The sequence below is a fragment of the Mirounga leonina genome, unplaced genomic scaffold (assembly GCF_011800145.1).
Source record: "Mirounga leonina isolate KUSES-001 unplaced genomic scaffold, KU_Mleo_1.0 Mir_175, whole genome shotgun sequence".
Lineage (NCBI taxonomy): Eukaryota > Metazoa > Chordata > Mammalia > Carnivora > Phocidae > Mirounga > Mirounga leonina.
The window spans coordinates 22,418,214-22,438,017 of record NW_023270453.1 but is presented as its reverse complement, the minus strand read 5'-3'; the positions used below and the strand labels follow the sequence as shown (position 1 = coordinate 22,438,017).

General features: G+C 50.9%; 1 protein-coding gene across 1 annotated transcript in view; it reads left to right on the top strand.

Moving 5' to 3' along the window:
* Nucleotides 1-19,804, top strand: part of IFT140 (intraflagellar transport 140) — a 75,889-nt gene that overhangs the window by 23,012 nt on the left and 33,073 nt on the right. The window contains exons 12-17 of the mRNA XM_035021894.1: nt 6,057-6,184; nt 8,849-8,966; nt 11,034-11,164; nt 12,518-12,686; nt 14,503-14,634; nt 17,343-17,530. Of these exons, the coding sequence (XP_034877785.1) occupies nt 6,057-6,184; nt 8,849-8,966; nt 11,034-11,164; nt 12,518-12,686; nt 14,503-14,634; nt 17,343-17,530 (866 nt within the window). The remainder of the gene's footprint in view (nt 1-6,056; nt 6,185-8,848; nt 8,967-11,033; nt 11,165-12,517; nt 12,687-14,502; nt 14,635-17,342; nt 17,531-19,804) is intronic.

The window sequence follows — 19,804 nt, the reverse complement described above, 5'->3', positions numbered from 1 at the left end:
TTGGCTGGGCTGTTGCTGGGGGAAGAGGAACCCTTCCTTCCTCCTGCTGGGATAGCGCAGGTGACCCTTGAACAACTTAGAGGCTAGGGATGCTGACCCCCCCATGCGATCAAAAATCCACATATAACTGGACTCCCCAGAAATCTGGAGACTGGGATCTTTACCAATAGCACAGGTGGTCAACACGTATTGTGTATGTCATATGTATTCTGTACTGGATTCTGACAATAAAGCAAACCAGAGGAAAGAAAGTAAAATCACAGGGAAGAGAAAACACCTTTACAGTACTGTATCCAAAAAAAAAAAAATCTGCGAATAAGTGTGTAAGTGGACAGTGCAGCTCAACCCCTGTTGTTCCAGAGCCAGCTGTACTGTCCACTTGCATGGTGGGTCTCTGCCTGTTGGGTCAGCGACCGACCGGCATGGTGGTGCTGAGCGCGCCCCCTGCTGGCCTCCTGGCTCCATTTTCTAAATGAGGTTTCCTTAAGTTTCACATTTCCTCTTCTTGATCAAGATCTTTCTTTAAAAGCATCACTGATCAAATCACATTTTCCATATTTAGTGGTGTTGTTCCTTAGTGCCAGGAAGGGCTTTTCCATGTTGTCATGTCCTACGTTGGTGGCAAAGTGCATTGCTTGATGCAAACCATGTAGGGCCCATTTGAGTAACAACGAAGGTCAGGAGAGAGAAAAATCTCAGGTACTCCAGCATAAAACTTGTATCTTTCCGACGTTGTAAGAGTTAGAGAGCATCTCCTTATTGGGTACATCATTTTTAAAAAGTTTGAAGAGGTAACAAAGTACAAACCTTAAAATAATGATACAAAACAGTAAGTAACATGATAATGCCAAATTGTATGATAGACCAGAACCAGGTGTGAAAGTAGCCAACTGAAATATTTACTGGCACTTACTCTGACGTAGGCGAGAAAGGGTCTCCCTGTGAAAGCAAGCCCAGAGTCGTGTACGCCTCCTAAAATCTCCACTTAAAGCAACCGTGAGAGCAGAATGGTGGAGACTTCAAGAGCACACTGAAAGAACTAACTTAGTGCATTTGCAAAGAACCAGTGCAAATATTAAAAGGAAGCAATAGATGGTGAACTCTTTGCAAAACAGCAAAACTTCAAAGATGTCTTAAAACAGTATTGTTATTTCAAAGGAACTGTGTGGAACCAGATGCATTCTCAATACAGCATATAAAGTTGTGAATTCAGACCACATGAATTTGGATAGTAATTCAGATGAAAGAAAGACTTTTGTAAATTCTGAACCTTCTAAGCCTTCAGGAAAAACAAGTGAAAGATGACTTTGTCGCAGAATAGTAATGAGGCTGTTACTGAAAGGCCACAGACAGGAGAGGTTCCCTCTTTCTCAAGGGCTTCAGAAATGCAGACAAGAGCATCTCTCTCCACGAAAGAGAGAGAAGCAGCAGCAGTGAGGAAAAGGCACACAGGCCTGGGCTGGACATCTGGGGAAAGCAGTCTCATCAGATGTCATCCGCTTCAATTCCAGGAAATCTGTACCTTTAGGTCACCAGAGGGCGTGCAGGGCCAGTCAGGGCTTGCTGCTTTCTATAGACGTGTCCCATGAATCCAAGAGTCTTATTTCCTGTAGTTTGGCAGCACAAAGGTTGATGACCAGTAGCTGATAAGAGCCTTTCCGGTGAGGATGAAGAGAATCTTTCTGGAGGCATCTTTTCTAACAGACAAAATCTCCATGTTGCTGCGAGGTTGATCTACAGTTGTTGTCTCCTAGGAGCACACTGTGGAAAGATTGTGCTACCAAAGCATGGTCATTTTTAATAGAGGCAATCAGGCCTTTACAATATTGAAGTGCATCTCCCTTTATCAACTGTGGGTCAAGGAGGTAGGGGCCAAGTGCATTGGAACGTCTTGTGACTAACTCAGAGGGTGAGAGCCTGTGCCTTCCCAAGTGGGTGGATCTGAAATTCAGGACCAATAGCAGTAGTGCTTTAGGCCAAGATAGTTGAAGGGTCTCTACACAATTTAACAATTGAGTGTTAATAGTGCTGTTAGTGAATTCAACTAACCCTGATTGAGAGTGGTATGCCCAATGAGTGCTGGAAAACCAGCCAAACAGGACAGACTTACTGAAGCACCCACCTGGTAAAATGGGCTCCCTGATCACTGTGTAGTTTGAGAGGGGGTTCCCAGGTAGTGGTAATGTTTTCTAACAGAATTTTAGCCACAGAAGAAGCAGTGGCCTGTTTGCAAGGGAAAACTTCAGTCCAGTGAGAAAACATACAGACTGTGACCAAAACATGCATATCCGTGAGATGGGGCAGTTTTATGAAATCCATTTGTATGAACAGGTTTCTCTGGATTATACTTTTAACAGACGGGACAAGTGAGGTGGGCAATTTTTGTGGCCTCATTAATATTTCTCCACCAATGTTTGTTCATGAACGCTATCATTTTGTCAGTAAAACAGTGGTTTAACACATATACAGTGGTAAGTAGTAGGATTTTGGAATTTCTGATAGGGCCAGATTGTTATTTGGTCCAAACCAGAGTTGTTTTTTTTTTATCAAACTCACAGTTGTTAGATTTCCACCATTGTCTTTCTTTTCTGGGGCCAATTGTAGGGCATCTCTGGTCAGTTTTTCCAAATTGTCAGTTGAAAGAACATCCCTTTGGAAAATGACAGAGGTCTAGCTATCAGTCTCCTGATGTGGTTTCCTTTGGCCTCCAGAGAGTCAAGTCTTGAATGCCCAGGAACCTTAATAATAGCCAGAGCTGCTGGCAAAAGTGTGACATCTAGGGGCACCTGGGTGGCTCAGTCAGTTAAGCGTCCCGACTCCTGGTTTTGGCTCAGGTTGTGATCTCAGGGTGGAGGGATCAAGCCCCATGTTGGGCTCTGTGCTTAGCACAGTCTGCTTGAAGATTCTCTTCCTCTGCCCCTCTCCCCACTCTCCAAAAAAAAAAAAAAAAAAATGTATGGCGGCTAATAAATTTTGGACATAGGAGTCATCTTAAATTTTATTCCCATTGGAGCTAAGGAAACCTTGTTGATTCTTTAACATCCCCAAACCATGGGCTACCCCAAAGGCCTACTGATTGTCAGTATAAATATTTGCAGCTTTACCCTGGCTGAGGTACAGGCTCCAGCATGGGCATGCAGCAGCCTTTTGGGCGGAGGTCACTGGCACTTCACACATCGAAGCCTGGATGACTTCACAGGGAGTTGCGATAGCAGACCCAGCACAATGTTTACCATTTTTTTCCTTTAAATACGAACCATCAGTAAACCATGAAAATGAGCAGTGGGGTGTCCTATAAATGGTCCTGGGGAGTCCAAGGGTGATCTAGCAGTGTTCAGCAGTCATGAGGAGTTTCATCCGCATCCGGATGTCGTCCTTGTTCTGAGATAAGATGCCCAAAGCATCGGACCTGAGTTTGAGCAAACTGCAAATTTTCTTTGAAGACTTTGTCTCTTTAAGATCAAAAGTCTTAACAGGTGGATATTGTCTCTTGTGAAGAGGTTTGAGCAGCGGGAGCAAAACAAATCATCTACATGTTGTCACAGCCTAGAGTCTGCAAAAAGCTTTGTATCATCCAAATCGGCTTTTAAGGTTTGTGAAAAGAAGGATGCTCGGAGAAACACTGGGGCACTCCTGGCTATCCTTATCAACTGGAATACTAAAAATGCACTGTAGAGGTCCACTGTGGCGAAAGTTTTGCATGGAATGAATGCTGGTAGCGTGGGAGGTTGGGAACATCGGGTGCTGAGGGGCAACAGTGTTAGTTACTGCTCACAGGTCCTCAACAGACCTCCATTCCCAGCCACTGGTTGTTCTCACAGGTAAAATGGGGATGCTACAGGGTCTAGTGCAGGGGATAATGAGGCCCTGAACCTTGTAATGTATTATGTAATCTTGAAGGCCATCTGTATTTAGAGGGTTTTGTTCTGGGGAGAGGTTTTGAGGGATCTGTTTTAATCTTGATGGGTGTGCACTGTGGGATCTGCCAGCATCAGTTGAGGACTTTGCTTATAAAGAGGATAGAAGCTTATCCAATAGGGACAAATAACCAAGCAAGCCCGGAAAACCAAGGAGGAGAGTGGCAAGTTGGGAGGGCTGTTGTAAACTGAAAGTCCACTGGAGTAAACCGGGCGTTCTAAGTTGGGGGCTTCTCATTGGCTGGGCTCTTGCGGGGTAGGAGGAAAGCTTCCTGCTTCCTTCTTTTTCCTCCATCTGCAAAGGGCCTCTCTTCCTGTTGGTTCTGTAATTGACCAGGAGTGGTAGGGCTGAGAGCGCCCCCTGCCGGCTGTGGTAGTTCATTTTAAATGAGGTTTCTTTTCATTAATTTTCACAGGAATGTCAACATGCTGAGAAAGCAGGAAAGACATACTAGGAAAGGAAGAACAGACTGCTAGGAAAGGGTGAAGGGCATACTGGGAAGGGGAGAATGGCCTGCTGGGAAACATGGCGACTGAGGGTCCTGGGTGCTGGCCTTGAGGGTCTCTGACAACAGATGACCTGGAGTTAAGTCTTCTTGTTAATATTTTAACTAAAAGGAACATGGGTCCCTGATAACTAGTAATATAATGCCAGCATGTGTATGGCAACGTACAGTAACTTGGGATTTGGAAGCCTGGACTGCGTTTCCAGACCCTTCTCCCCAGCAGGGAGCTCTTGAGGACATAGACACACAAGCTTCGCTTGTTGTTGCTCCTTGGAGACGACACTAGACGGCTGCTGTGCCCCTTCCAGCTCTCTAACTGGACTTCTCTCCACACGGGAAGGGGGAGCTCATCCCCGTGCTTTATTCCGTTGGGGCAGGAGGGACGGGCACCCCGGGGGGGGCTCGTTTACAGGGCCGGAGCTCAGGAAGGGGCTGGTGTCTGACACTGGTGGAGGCAGAAACAGTGGGAAATGAGGCAGGAGGGCCTGTTGACTGGACTGAAGGCCCTTACCTCAGAGACAGTGGGGGTCTTGAAGTCTGGTGTGATGGTGACAAGCATTCTGGCTTGTTTCTTGGTTTTGTGTTATTTTCTCCAAGAAGATTACTTTTGTGTCTGTGTAGTGGGAGAGCCTGGGGGAGCTGGCCAACAGTGAGGTCAGGTAGGAGGGCCACCAGTAAGGTCTGGAGACCTGGAGCCCCAGCTGCCCAGCTGAGGCCAGAGCAGAGGGGAGGAAGAGGCCATGGTTGTGGGGTGGTGAGCAGGTGAGTGGCAGGTAGTTACAGAGGGAATCTTCTAAGTTCCCAGAGCTGGTTCCAGCGTGGTGGGGGGTGGGGCTCCTCAGATACCACAGGGTGCCCAGAATTCCCCTCAGTTGTGACACTGTCCACCTAGAGACAACGTCAGCCCCACAAGTGAGGGGCTCAGCCCCACCCGATCGCCGCCACCCCCACCCCAGAGGCCAGTCCCCAGTCCTGTGCTTCTGACCACAGGCTGCACAGTGGAGGGTCCGTCCTCCTTGGGCTCTTCCAGTCAGCTGGAGTGGCTCACATTGCTCAGGGAAAAATCAACAGCCAGATGAGGAGATGCACAGGGCGAGGTCTGGGGAAGGCACAGAGTCCTCTCTAGGCGCCATCCCCCGCAGCACCTCCAGGTGGTCAGCTACCTGGAAGCTCTCTGAACCCAGTCCTTTTGGGTTTTTATGAGCTTCATTGCATTGTCATGATTGACTAAGTCATTGGCCATTGGTGATTGATTCAACCTGGGGGGCGTTGTCCCCTCCCTGGCGGTTGGGGTGGGACTGAAAGTTGAACCCTCTGATCACTGGTTGGTCGTCCTGGCAGCCCACCCCGCCCTTGGGCGGAGACCAAAAGTCCCCTTCAGTAACAGAACAGAAGACACCTCTGTGGCCCTTATCCTGGGAAATTCCCAGGATTTTAGCAGTTGTGAGTACCAGAAACCCCTAATCTTCCCCATGTAGCATTAGAATCTGCAAGGTGCTGGTACACTGGGCCATCAGTAAACACTGAGTGTCGGCTTAGTGTGTACAAGATTACCTTTGAGTAACATTCATTAACAGAAATGAAAGGCTGCACAGGCTGCTTTCCTTAATCCTAATTCTTTCCTTTTCCTCAGGGGACTGTGAAACAGCTCTTACTGTTCTCCGAGGCAGAGGGGAGCCCATGCTTTCTCGACGTCTGCGGAAATTTCCTGGTTGTGGGGACAGACCTGGCTCATTTCAAAAGCTTTGATCTTTCCCGAAGGTACAATTTTTGTCTAAATAAAAGTGCAGGCCTACCTTGGAGATACTGTGGGTTCAGTTTCAGACCACTTTGGTAAAGCAGGTATCACAATAAAATGAGTCACATGAATTTTTTGGTTTCCCAGTACATACAAAAGTCATGTTTTTACTCTCCTATAGTCTATTAAATATACAGTAACATTGTGTCCAAAAAAAATGTCCATGCCTTAATTAAAAATTCCTTTTTTGTTAAACAGTGGTAACCATCATGTGAACTTCCAGCACATTGTAAGCACTGATCACAGGTCACTGTAACAAATACAACAATAATTAAAAGGTTTGAGATAATGCAAAAATTACCAAAATGTGACAGACACCAAGTGAGCAAATGCTGCTGGAGAAATGGCGCTGATTGACTTGCTCAACGCTGGTAGCCACAGACCTTCAGTTTGTTAAAAAACACAGTATCTTGGACGTGTACTAAATGAGGGATGCCTGTGCACATTTTAAAAATTAGGACAGGACACCTGGCTGGCTCAGTCGTTAAGCGTCTGCTTTCAGCTCAGGTCATGATCCCAGGGTCCTGGGATCAAGCCCCGCATCGGGCTCCCTGCTCAGCGGGAAGCGTGCTTCTCCCACTCCCCCTGCTTGTGTTCCCTCTCTCACTGTGTCTCTCTCTGTCAAATAAATAAATAAAATATTAAAAAAAATTAGGAGACAAAGTGGTGTGTAGAAAATGGTTAGGAGCTGGAAACCTGTTCATGTTCCCATTTCATTCCACTGAGTTTTTTTCATTCTACTAAATTTTTTTAACACCTTATGTTTTGGCATAAATCCTTTTTAAAAAATATTTATTTATTTATTGGAGAAAGAGTGAGGGAGCAAATGGGGGGAGGGGCAGAGGGCTAGGGAGAGAATGAATCCCAAGCAGATTCCACGCTGATTATGGAGCCCTACACGGGGCTCAGTCTCAGGATCCTGAGGTCGTGACCTAGCTGAAATCAAGAGTTGGACACTCAACCGACTAAGCCCCCCAGGCGCCCCTTGGCATAAATTCTTAATCTTTGTATACTGGGGGAGCGAGCAAACAGGAGTATAGTTGAGCACATAGAGCAGGGCAGTTTTTAGGTGGTAAAATTTTCTATTTGGTGGATACAAGGCACTGTAGTTGTCAGGGCCCAAAGAACTTTATAGCACAAAGTGAGCCTAAAAAGTATGCAAATTTTAAAAGTCTTTTAGTGGATCCCAGGATGGAATATGGAATGTGGAAGAACAATCTAAGTGTGCTAGAAATGTGTGAAACAGCGTCCCTGGAGAGGCGGTGCTGACCCCAGCCCTTTGGGGATCAGCGGCATTGTGGACACTTGGCTGGGGGACCGCATATGGTGCTGCCCTGCAGTCCATGGAGCTCCCCCGCACAGGGCATGGGGTGACCAGCCCCCACCGGCACTCAGGCATGCAGAAGTGAAGGACTGAGTAGCCGATGCAGGTTTTGGGAGCTGGGACTTCTCTGTTGGGAGGAGGTGACAGATAAGCAGGGGGACAAGGCGAGAGGAGCCGCATGGTGATAGGTTGAGTGGAAGTCATGTTTAGCTTAATACAGACACAGCCGGGTCAGATACACGTACATCTGGCAGTTAGTCCACATGTGTGTCCTGGCTCTGTGCGGCGGCCAAGAGGCAGCAAGCATGCCTGGCACCTGGATGCGGGTTTCCACAGCATTCTCCATTGGAAGGACCAGGCTCCTTGGAGAAATTCTAGGACTGAGGCAGGAGATGCACACATGAGCCTGGAGTCTGAGAAACTGTCCCAGCCCAGAGGAGCTGAAGGAGAGGGGACCATGAAATGTCACGTGAGGCCTGAAGGGCTCCTGGGACAGAGGATGTTAGGGAAACACGGAGGAAATGGGAATTCAGTGAGAACAATCGGATGAGCCACTGCTTCCCACCCAGTACTTCTCGTAGCAGCAGCAACAAGCCAGAACCAGCTAAGCGGGGGCTGCTTACCTGCAGTTTTGTTTCTCCGCAGGTGTAGCAAGTGTGACAAAAGCCCGTTCTGGCAGGACGAACCGAGGGAGGCAGGGTGCAGAGCGGCTGCTTCTTGTGTCAGAAGAGTGGGGGGGATACATACTCATATTGGCTCAGTAAACCTAGGAACTTTAAAAATTCACCCAGAAAAATCTTGAATCATTTTGTTTACACCTGAAAGTAATACGATGTTATTGTCAATTATATCTCAATTTAAAAACTTTATTTTATTATTTTTTAAAGATTTTATTTATTTGATTGAGAGAGAGAAAGAGAGCTCAAGCAGGAGGAGAGGCAGAGGGAGAACCAGACTCTCTGTGGAGCAGGGAGCCCGATGCGGGGCTTGATTTCTGGGACCCTGAGATCATGACCTGAGCCGAAGGCAGACGCTTAAATGACTGAGCCACCCAGGCGCCCCTCAATTTAAAAACTTTAAAAGTTTAAGCTAGCCCTGGGTTCTAAGCTGGCCCCTCTCCTGGGTGTCCAGACCCTCAGAGTGAGCACCCTTGGGGCTTTGAGGAGCCCCGAGTTTCGTGGATGAAGGTTTGCAGTCCCTCAGAGAGCCGGTCCTAGACTGTGAGCTGCCCGCATGCGGGGAGGGTGAATGGCCGAGGGCTGGGCTTGTGCTTTGCCCTGAGACCCTTGTGTCCCCCCTGCAGAGAGGCGAAAGTGCACTGCAGCGACAAGAACCTGGCCTCGCTGATCCCGGGCGCAGCGGGCATGGCCTCCCTCAGGTGTAACGCCAGTGGCAGCAAGATCAGCATCCTCCTCAGCAAGGTGGGTGGAAGTCAGCGGCTGCTCTCCCAGGACCGCCGTCCTCCTCGGGCTGTGCCCATCTTCGCACACAGCTCTGCGGCCCCACCTCTCCTTCTGCCACGAGGCCTGAGCCCCCACATGTCCCCAGTCCCTAATTCCTCTGAAACCGCAGTTCTCCCTCTTCAGGGCTCTGTAGCTCTTCTCTTTTCTATCCCTTTTCGTCAGCCAGCTGTGCTCTGTTGGCTCGAGGGGGTTGCAAGGACCTCTGAGCTCTAGCTTAAAGAACTAAAGGCGTGATGACAGCTAGAGGGTAGGTTCTGAAGGGCACTGACGTGCGCATGTCTGTCCCGCTCTTCAGGCAGTGGGCCCTGCCGCCCACGGCTGTTTGCTCTTGAATCCATTCATCCACAGCCTTGTTACCGATTGCCTTCCATGAACCAGGCACTTCTCTGGGCACTGTGGGCACAGGCCAGTGGTTAAACAGGAGAGCTCAGCCCCTCCCTGTGGATGAACAGACATCCATCTAAGAATGAGTCAAACTGTGCCACGTGGTGCCGGGCAAGCCGCCGGTTGGGAGGCTTCCCGAGGAGCTGTGAACCCGCCAGGCAAGCATGCAGCGGGGGAGCACCAGCAGAAGCACTGAGAGTGCGAGCAGGTGGCAGAGCCTGGCCTGGCCAAGGGTCCGCTCTCTGTGGCAGAGGGGCGAGGCCGAGGCTGGCACGGTCAGTGGGCCATCACACAGGCACCAGCCTTGGTGCATAATATCGTCTCTTTCTAGGATTGCTTCTCAGTGGTGGTGCCCACTGCAGCTGTCCTGGGGGTTGGGGTTGGCTGATGTGTGCAAGGACGCTTCTACCCCTCAAAGCAGTGTGGAGGTGGAAAGGGAAACCTGGTGAGGAGCTTTGCGGGGATGATGTGGCGTCCTGTTTCAATGTTGAGTTTGAGGCATCTCAAAGCAGTAAGTGGGCCTGTAAAGACAAGCCTGAGTCTCAGAAGGGGAGTCTGGCTGGAAATGGGGATCTTGGAAGGATAAGAGTAGTCCTGCCAGCCTGAGCACTGGGACGGGACATGGGGAGGATGGGTGGTCCAGGGGCACTGATCCAGGCAGCTGGAGGGCGGTGCCAGAACACGCGTGCACAGGACCAGAAGCGGGGCGTGCAGTGGGGGAGAGGGGGAGAGCATCCTGGGATGTAGCACCATCTCCATGGTGCTGGGGGTGAATGCAGGAGTGGGGACGACGCAGTGACTAGTGGCCCTAGAGACCCGCTTCTCCAGCACGCAGTGACAGTGAAGGATGAGAATGCCTCTCCTTGCATCAGGAATTCTTGCCCATGGTAAAAGAAAAAATGACAAAAAGAAGACGTTCAGGTAGCACAAGAGAGCTTGCAGTGAAAATCAGCTGCCCACCCTCCCCTCCAGCCCTGCCGGCACTCCCCTGGGGGTGGGGAGTGTGCTTTGGAAAGGAGAGTCTGGATTCTCTGGGGCAGGAGGCTGGGGCCTTGAGTGTTGCTGACGTGTTTCCGGTCTATTGTTTGTCTTTCATTTTGCTAATGGTGTTCCCGGAGATTAGAAGCATATTCATAGGTACCCAAACCTGTTGATTTTGTGATCCTTCTGCTGCTGTTAAGCTTACAGTATCTTCTGTCTAAAATGTTGACAAATTCATTTCTTGGCCTTTCTTAAGTACTCAGGCCCCCTTAGCTTTCCACTGTCTCTTAGAATAAAACCTGGAACAGTCTCCCTGAATTTCTGGTATTTGTTGCCCCAGCAGCCGAGCTGGTTTGTTGGGACCTGGACTCCCTGCTGTGTCTGTGGTCAGTCCCCCTCAGCGAGGATGACATCACTCAGGTCAGCACTGGCCACAGCTGGACAGCTAGAGTCGGGCCTTCACGACGTTTTAGAACTTGTTTTCAGTGCTTGGAAATTATAAAGTAGTGCTTGAGCTGTGGTCTCAGTGGGATGAAAGTGAATCGATGTCCACTTAGGAAGGCCAGATTGACTGGCGGGTCGTGGACACCAGACACTTGTTCTCAAACCTTTGGCGTGTCAGCCAGGCGGTACCGTGAGCTCCATTTTCTCTTCCCCCAGGCGGACAACAGCCCTGATTCCAAAATCTGCTTCTACGATGTGGAAATGGACACGGTGACCATCCTTGACTTCAAGACGGGGCAGATTGATCAGAGGGAGACATTGCCCTTTAATGGCCAAGAGACCAAGAAGTAAGACTGGTTTGGGAGGATTTCATTGAAAAAATACTGACACTGATACTCAGTTAATGGTCAGCTTTCAGGCAGGCTGCTGAGTTACACTTCAGACCTCAGGGATCTCAGTAGTTACCAGTGCTCAGAACAGGCAGGAGAGCCAAAACGCCCGGGCAGTTAGGATGGACTTGAGCCTCTGAGGCCCTGGAATTACCTGGCAGAACCGGGCTTCTGGAAGGGCAGTGGCGACCAGGGCCGCACGATGGCTGAATCTCAGGGTGAGTGTGGTGGTCACTCAGCTCTGTCAGCGCCTGGAAAGGGAGGGCGTCCGCATGGGTCAACATTGTCTTTCTAGAGAAATAATGGTCGCTGTCAGGGAGTTCGTGTTTGTAGTTCCTGCTCTGCCAAGGACTCACATTTGATTCTGCAGGAGGTGACGCCTGAGGGCCACGGGCGCTGCTCAGGACTCGGGGGGGATGCTGCAGCTAGCACCTGCACCGAGTGCACAGCGGCAGAGCCCACAGCTGCAGAGCCCACAGCTGGCCTTGCCGGAGTCTGTTCCTTTGCTCTTACAGCCCCCACCTCCCTACCCAGCTCAAAGCCTTTTCCAGAACCTTCTTTCCCCTGGTGGCTTAACTGGCCACTGCTGGTGGTCCCACCTGAACACACCCACCCTCGCTTCTCCCCGGCCTTGTTCTGCTGATCTGGCTCCATATGTCCACTGGAATTTCTTGCCATCACCTGAGCCTCATTCTCCAGAAACTGGTCTTGTCTACCCTGGTTGCTCTTCCACCCTGGTTGCCTGGTCTGAAACCTCACAGCTAACCTTTCCCTTAGTCCCCCCATCTGTGACTCATCCCATTTTCCTTGTTTGAACTGTGTCTTAGACTCACGCTTTCCCTCCACCCTCCACCTCTGAGCCACATGGAGCCCAGCCTGTCACTTCTCCGGTGGTGGTGGGACAGTGCACAGCCTCCCCTCGGGCACCTGTCCTCTTCTGAGATCTGACCCTTCCTTTGCCTCCGGACCCAGCTTGTCTGTCGGCAGCATAACACACACATCATCCTGGCAGGATGCGCGGTCCACCCACTGGTCCTGGCAAGAGCCCTCCATGGAGTCTTCAGAGCCAAAGCATCACATGTTCTCCAACAAGACTACACTGGGCCTCTTTCACCAACTTGCTTCAATCTGAGAGTCACCTCAGGCAGGCTGGGTGCACCGTGCTGTGGGGAGGGGCTCCAAAGCCAGCAGCCTAAGCAGTGCCCACCAGCCTGCTGATGCTCACCCAGGTCCCTGGCACGCGTTTCCAGAGGCTGCGAACCCAGATGCTCCTCTCAGTTCTCAGGACTCAGGACGGGCCTTCTCTTTCAGGAGCCACGCCTTTGTGGATGAGAGACTGATGGATCTCATTCCCGTGAACCATTTCTGGGACCAGAGCGAGCCCAGGCTGTTCGTGTGCGAGGCCGTGCGGGAGGCGCCAGGAGCCCAGCTGCAGCCTGGGGACAAGAAGCCGCCCACCGAGGACAACCAAGGCCCCACGGTACCATGGCCGCACCGTGTTTGTATCTAGTCACAGGGGGCTCGGCAGGTTCGCAGTCTCCTGATGTGGTTTATGGGGAAGTTAGAGGGAAGTTGGTGCCCGTGGAGCAGAGTGCCGCCTCAAGGATGTGTGGCCTGCGTCTCCCCTCAGGGTTGGCACGGACTTCTCTGTCTGGTCTCACTCAGACTGTCCTATTTCAGTTTTCCTGTTACATCAAGTACTATGTATTTCTCTCCAGAGCAGAGCCCGCTACCGAAACAGTTAATGGAGCTAAGCCATGGTGGGGGCGTGTCCTGGGGCTGAGTCAGCCGACTTCTTGCTCTTCCCTCCAACAGGCCGATTCCCACTGCATTGGCCTCCTTGCCTGGTCCCTGCCCTCCACCCTGACCAGACTCCCTGGCTCTGTAGGGCATTCCTCCCCCCAGTAGGGTCCAGGACTCCAACACTTTCCAAACGTGCTGTCGGAACGTCTGGTGCTCCCTGCGAAAGCCAGCGGTTGGCTGTGCCTCCCCATCTATGATAGGTTCCCAGTAAGTCAGCAGAGGCAGCCAGCCCGCCAACACTAGCGGGCTTGTATCCCTGCCAAAGGAAGTTCCCTCCCAGGGTGGTGAGAGTGGGGGCCCCAAGATTATCAGCAGTCAGTGTCCACGCCCCGAGACTTTGAGAAGCAGATCCAGTCCTTGGCTCTGAAACACTGAGTGGTAAAATGCACAGAGACGGCATCTCTGTGACTAGGAGCGAGAAGCAGCCATGCGCAGAGTTTTCTCACGGTAGAGGGTGACAACCCCAGGCAAGCGAGGAGGGCGCGTGCTGATCCCCAGTGAAAGGCACTTCCCGGCACTCCGATCAGATACCTCTTTAGGGCTCTTGTGAAGATGATGTGAAATTGCAGGAATTCACACAACCAAGGAGAGGCTCTGGTGTCTTCGACCTCCTGCTGTTCCCGTTCAGAAGGTGCTGCGGACGGTGCTGGTTCTCCAAATCGCACACGCAGGACCCAGCAGAGCACCCGGCCTCTTGGCTCTGTGTCCCTTCTCTCTTGAAAGCAGAGGAGAAAATCTTTCTGCTATTGTTAATTTTTTAGAAGATTTATTTATTTATTTTTAGAGAGAGTGAGCATGTGAGCAGGGAGAGGGAGAGAGGATCTCAAGCAGACTGCCTGCTGAGTGCAGAGCCCCATGCAGGGCTCTGTCTCATGACCCTGGGATCATGACCTGAGCCGAAATCAACAGTCAGACGCTCAACTGACTGAGCCACCAAGGCACTCCTCTGCTATTATGGATTTTTATTTTTATTTTTTTAAAGATTTTACTTACTTATTTGACAGAGAGAGACACAGCGAGAGAGAGAACACAAGCAGGGGGAGCAGGAGACGGAGAAACAGGCTTCCCACCGAGCAGGGAGCCCGATGTGGGGCTCGATCCCAGGACCCTGGGATCATGACCTGAGCCAAAGGCAGATGCTCAACGACTGAGCCACCCAGGTGTCCCTATTGTTGATTTTTATATCAGAGTCAAGGAACTGAACAGAAAAACTTTAAAACACAAGAGTTCTTTAGTTTCAGTCACCAACCAGGATGGGAAGGATTAGCTTTTGCTGCAAGAAAATCCATCCGTGAGAAGGGGCTAGCAGCCCTCAGACTGCATGAGGCTCATCCTTCCAGAAGGGGGAGGTGGGTTATCTCTAAGACTGTTCACGTGTTCATCCTTTCTTCTCTGTTGTGTGTGAACATCCTGACCATGAAAATGGGGATTAGATGCCAAATAGAAAATCGTATCGCCGAACTAGAAACAGCGCTGTTTCCCCTCTCTCGCAGACAGACGTGGTGATTCTGTCCTTCTTCGTCACGGAGGAGCACGGCTTCTTGCTCCAGGACAGCTTCCCCCGGCCTCCCGCCTACCAGAATCTTCTGGGGATCGAAGTGCCTCATTATTACTTCATCAGAAAGGTGGGAGCCCCACGAGCACAGGGCCGTGTTCTCGGGTTCTCCTCCCCTGTTGGGCAGGGGTCTGTGGGGTCTCCCGGAGCCTCCAGGGTGCCACGGCTCCCCTCTTGTTAAACGAGGCAAGCCATCTGCTCTCATGTGTTTCCTGAAACTCCAGTAGTTATGAGGTTTCCAGGTCAGGAAACTTACAGGACTTGGCTTTGCCATCAAGACAGAATAGTGCTGAGGTGGAGTGTCCAGGATCCCTGGTCTCAGGGGCCAAAGACGATGCAGACCCACACAGTCCCAGCCCCAGAGGTGGCCCCCTGTGCTTGTTTAGTGTTGACAGATGGGGTGGTTTGCAGCACACAGGTGCACACTCCCAGCTCCGTTCTTTGTGTGTGTGTTTTAAAGATTTTATTTATTTATTTGACAGAGACATAGCGAGAGAGGGAACACAAGCAGGGGGAGAGGGGAGGGAGAAGCAGGCTTCCCGCCGAGCAGAGAGCCCAATGCGGGGCTCGGTCCCAGGACCCTGGGATCATGACCTGAGCCAAGGCAGACGCTTAACGACTGAGCCACCCAGGCGCCCCTCGGTTCTTTTGGATAATAAGTTCTTTGCCTTCGCTGGGCTTGGCCTCCTCGTCGCCACGGCCCCTTGATCTGTAAGCATCCTGCGGCGAGGCTACGTGGTGCTGCGGGCGGCTCTGTCCACACAGCCTTCCTTCCTTCCCTCGTTGTAAACTGTCAGTGCCGAAACGCTGTTTCTGGACCTCATTTTTACTTAGTGCGCCTTGGGCATTTTCATTTCTCCTCGAGGTGAGAACTCAAAAAGTTGTGAAGGCGTTTAAGGTCCTGTCTATGGAATTTCCCCACGACTTTCCCATCACGGGCTGTGGTTCACTGCATACGCTGATGGGCCTCCTCTTTGCCCTCCTTTCTGTGTCCACACGCCCACCCTCCCCCTGGTCCCAGAGAGGAGACACGTGCAGTGCCGCTGTGAGTGCCACTCCCCACTTACCACCTATACCCCAGACTTTGCCGTGTTCCCAGGCTCTGTTTTAATTTATTCTAAGCTGCACTTGTCCGCATGCTCGTCCTTTCTGCTTGCATGCCTCAGTTACCAGGTTTGTTAGGGAGCCTGATGCCACGGCAGCCCCTGGGTGGGAGCAGCATGCCCATGTCGCTCCGTGGAGCCCTCGTCCTGGTGAGCAGCCCGTCACCTGATGTTTGTGATGCAGGAAGGAGTTTGTTTACCTGGATTGGTAACATAGGAAGTCTTATCAATTCAACCTCTGAAGTGCTTGTAACAAATAGCTGTGAAGCATTGTGTTTTTTTAAAAGCTGCCCTTCTTCAGATTACTGACCTGTATTCCAGGCCTTCAGCCCAGTGTCTGGAGGTTCTCCACCTGCACACTTGAGGGTGTGGATGCGAGTCTGACCCCCCAAGGTCCCCAGCTCGGTGTCCTCCTCTCGGAACAGAGATGAGGCTCCAAATCGAGGGCAGCAGCGAGTTCATGTGGCAGGTGACCCACAGGCTCTCCTGTTTGTGTGAGAATTCCCAAGTGTGACCACAGTAGGCCAGGTTCTGATCAGAACTCAGCATCAGATCCACATGGCCATCCAGCATGGCCAGCCTGTTGGAGGTCAGGCCTCTGCCTTGTGCTTTGTGCACACATTTTCTGTTCCCACTCAGTGCAAACTCTGTAGCATTCAGCCTCCTGACATGACCCAGCCTGTGCTCATCCATGAGCCCTGAATTCAAGCCACCTAGACAGTGGGCTGCCCCAGGTCCTTTGCTTATGCTCTGCTCTGTGCCTGGAAGGGTCTTGCCATCCACACCTGGGTCTGACAAATCCTGCCCGTGTTTCAAGGCCCAGGTCAAGTGCCCCCTAAAGTTGGGGACTGCAGGTGAACGGCAGAGGGAGCAGTGAGATAGGGGCTGCTGGGAACTGAGATAGAGGCAGAGGTCATACAGCAGCAGCGAGGATGAGATCGGGATTCCTGGGCCCAATTCCACCGTGGTGAGGGGTTTCTCCCACAGCACCATGCAAGTCTCAGCTATCACTCAGGTACCATCTGGGTGCCTGACAATTCAATTCAATTCTTTTATTACTGAAGTGCAGTTGACGTCTGATGTTGTATTAGCTTCAGGTGTACAACATAGTGACTTAACACTTCTGTCTACAGCTCTGGGCTCAACATGATCAACTCAGTCCTGACACCGTCCACCCAGAAACAGCGTGAGGTCCCACAGATTAGGGGCTCAGCCCCACCCACCGCCCCTGCCCCCACCCCAGATGCCAATCCCCAGTCCTGTGCTTCTCACCACAGGCTACAGAGTGGAGGCTTCCTCCTTCTCTGGCATACTACTAATCCAAGCTATTGTTTTGGAAACTTCTACCTGAAATCGTTTTGGCGTCACTTAATTTTAAGACTCTGTGCCTGTGAGCACGTCCGTGTGGGTCATGAAAACTCTTCTAGGCTGCAGAACAGACCTGGGAAGCAGACGTCTGCATAGTCATTTCATAACTGTTGAGAAGGTGGCTTTAGTGAACAGCTCCGTTGACCTTGGATGCCCACAAATTCATGCTGCATTTGGCAGGGTCTGTTGCTGGGCGTCCATGCCTGCCTGCAGACAGACCCAACACTGACCAGCTCTCAAGGCAGGGACTTAGCGTAGGCGTTCACTTTACGTGAGCTGACAGCCAGTGGTGGCCTTTGTCATTCAGCCAGGAGAAGCAGACGGAGAAGACCAGGTGGACTCAGGGTGCCCGTGCGTGGGCAGGAGACCCCTGCGAGACTTCTTCGGGCTAGAGGACTGCGATAAGCCCACTCGGGATGCCATGCTTCACTTCAGCTTCTTCGTTACCATCGGAGACATGGATGAAGCTTTCAAATCTATCAAACTCATCAAAAGGTGAGGACTCTGCTCCCTGCGGTGTCAAAGGGATGTGCACGGCTCTCGGGGTCTTTCTTTAGGCCTCTCTCCCCTTCTAAGTGAGCTTCTGAGAATCAGTAACTCTTCTGTGACTGTGTCGTGCTGTATTTCATGGTTTGTCACCTGCGGAAATGCCGCCGTGCTTGGGGACGCAGGATCCCACTGGCATGCTGTGTCACCCAGGAGCCGTGTTGTGGCCGCACGGTGGGGCGCGCAGAGCAGGCAAGCCGGGCTCTCCTCTGCAGGACTCCTGGGCTGCTACTAGCTTGATTTATTGTCAGCCATTCCATGTTCTTCCTCCTCAAAAGTTGTGCAGTTGCTAAATATTTGTAATAACTGTTCCTCTGGGAATAATTGCTACTAACAGGAAGGTTTGAATAACAAACACTCAAAACAGTATAGTGAAAATGCAATTAATATTGTTCTAAAGAAATTTTTTTCTAAAAGAAATTTTTTAAAGATTTTATTTGAGAGAGAACGAGCAGGGAGAGTGAGAGAGGGAGAAGCAGGCTCCCCGCTGAGCAGGGAGCCCAATGCGGGTCTCGGTCCCAGGACCCTGGAGATCACGACCTGAGCCAAAACCAAGAGTCAGAGCTCAACTGACTGTGCTGCCCAGATGCCCCTTTTCTAAAAGAAATTCTTCCTCAAGGGCTGTCTACAAGCAGCCTCCTCTCCATTCCTGAGAGAATTCAGTAATTCTTCTCAAGAGCATTTGACAAATTTTAATCTCCAAAGAATAGAAAAATTATTGCAGAATGAAACTAAAATGGGAAAAAAGACGAAAAATTAAGTCACCTAGAACAGATGCCCCTCCTGCCCTGCCACGGAACGCCCCCTCATTGGCCGCGAAGGTTTCTGTGACACAGAAGCACCTTTCAAAATAGCACATGAGGGACGTCTGTGTGGCTCAGTCGTTAAGCATCTGCCTTCGGCTCAGGTCATGATCCCAGTATCCTGGGATTGAGCCCCGCATTGGGCTCCCTGCTCCACGGGAAGCCTGCTTCTCCCCCTCCCACTCCCCCGCTTGTGTTCCCTTTCTTGTTATATCTCTCTCTCTGTCAAATAAATAAATAAAATCTTAAAAAAATAAAATAGCACACAAGCCCTCGTCCCTTACTTATTTCTAAAATAGTGAGGCCAAACCTTGTTTGTGATGGAAGAGCCTTTTGTACACTGGCTGTGGGTGTGGACAAGAGGGCTCTTAGTTTGGGGGGATGAACCAGAATCTAGATGGCACAATCCAGCCTTCCTCTGGTCACTTTTCATTTAAACACAGTCACAGATCATGACCGACCACAGGGTCAACTTGAATACTTCCATGTACCCTTACATAGTCGCATATGTAATAGTGTGAAGTCATAGATCTTAAATATTTCATTATTCTTTTAGGATATTATTTTTAGCATGTGATTCGGGGTCGAGGGGAGTCCTTTGTGGACAGAAGCTTTGAGGGAGGAGGGTCAGATTTGAATGTTGCCTTGAGTGCTCTGGTGTTGGATGTAATCTGTTATTTCCACAGTGTGTGATGAGCTTATTGTAAATGGTCAGGCCACAGACGCTTTTAGGTCATTCTCAATTGCGTGGTTTTTTAAAGCACCAACCCCAATCCACTGTTTGTTCTGACTGGAGACAAACTCCACACTGATCACCACACTCTCTGGAAGGTCGGAAGCAGCAAGGCTGAACATTTCTTAGCGGGAGGCAGCCTCATGTGGAGGAGGCAGCCAGTGGGCCTGGGCCGGACCCCAGCTTTGCATGCTGCCCACGGGCCCCCGTGTCGGTTTCGTGGGAGTCACTGCCGCCAGGTGGCACAGGGTCAGGCAGGGCAGGGTCCAGGAAGCGTCCAGGTGGGTGTGGGTGGCAGGCTGTCCTTACAAATGTGGTCAGGCAGTCTGGGGTTCTTGGGGGCGGCCTCGGGTTTGAACCCCTCAGATGCAGCTCTTTGATGTTTTCTGTTCCGCCTGGGGAGGTGGCACTGATTCACCTCTTCCAGATTTAGGACCAGGGTTGTTTGGAATCGGTGTGGTATCATGAAGGCCATCGGTAGACCACCCAGCATCTGGCTGAAGCTAGGTTGAAGATTTTTATAGGGAAAAACATAAAGTAATCTCTATGAATTTTCTTTAAATAAATAGATGCTTTTCCCTCCTACTCTGCCATTTGTTGATCTGCTGTCCCAGGGCCACATTGTTCAGTCTGTAGGAACGGAGGCGTCAGAGTTGAACGGAAATGTGAGTAAGGGCCCACAGCGGT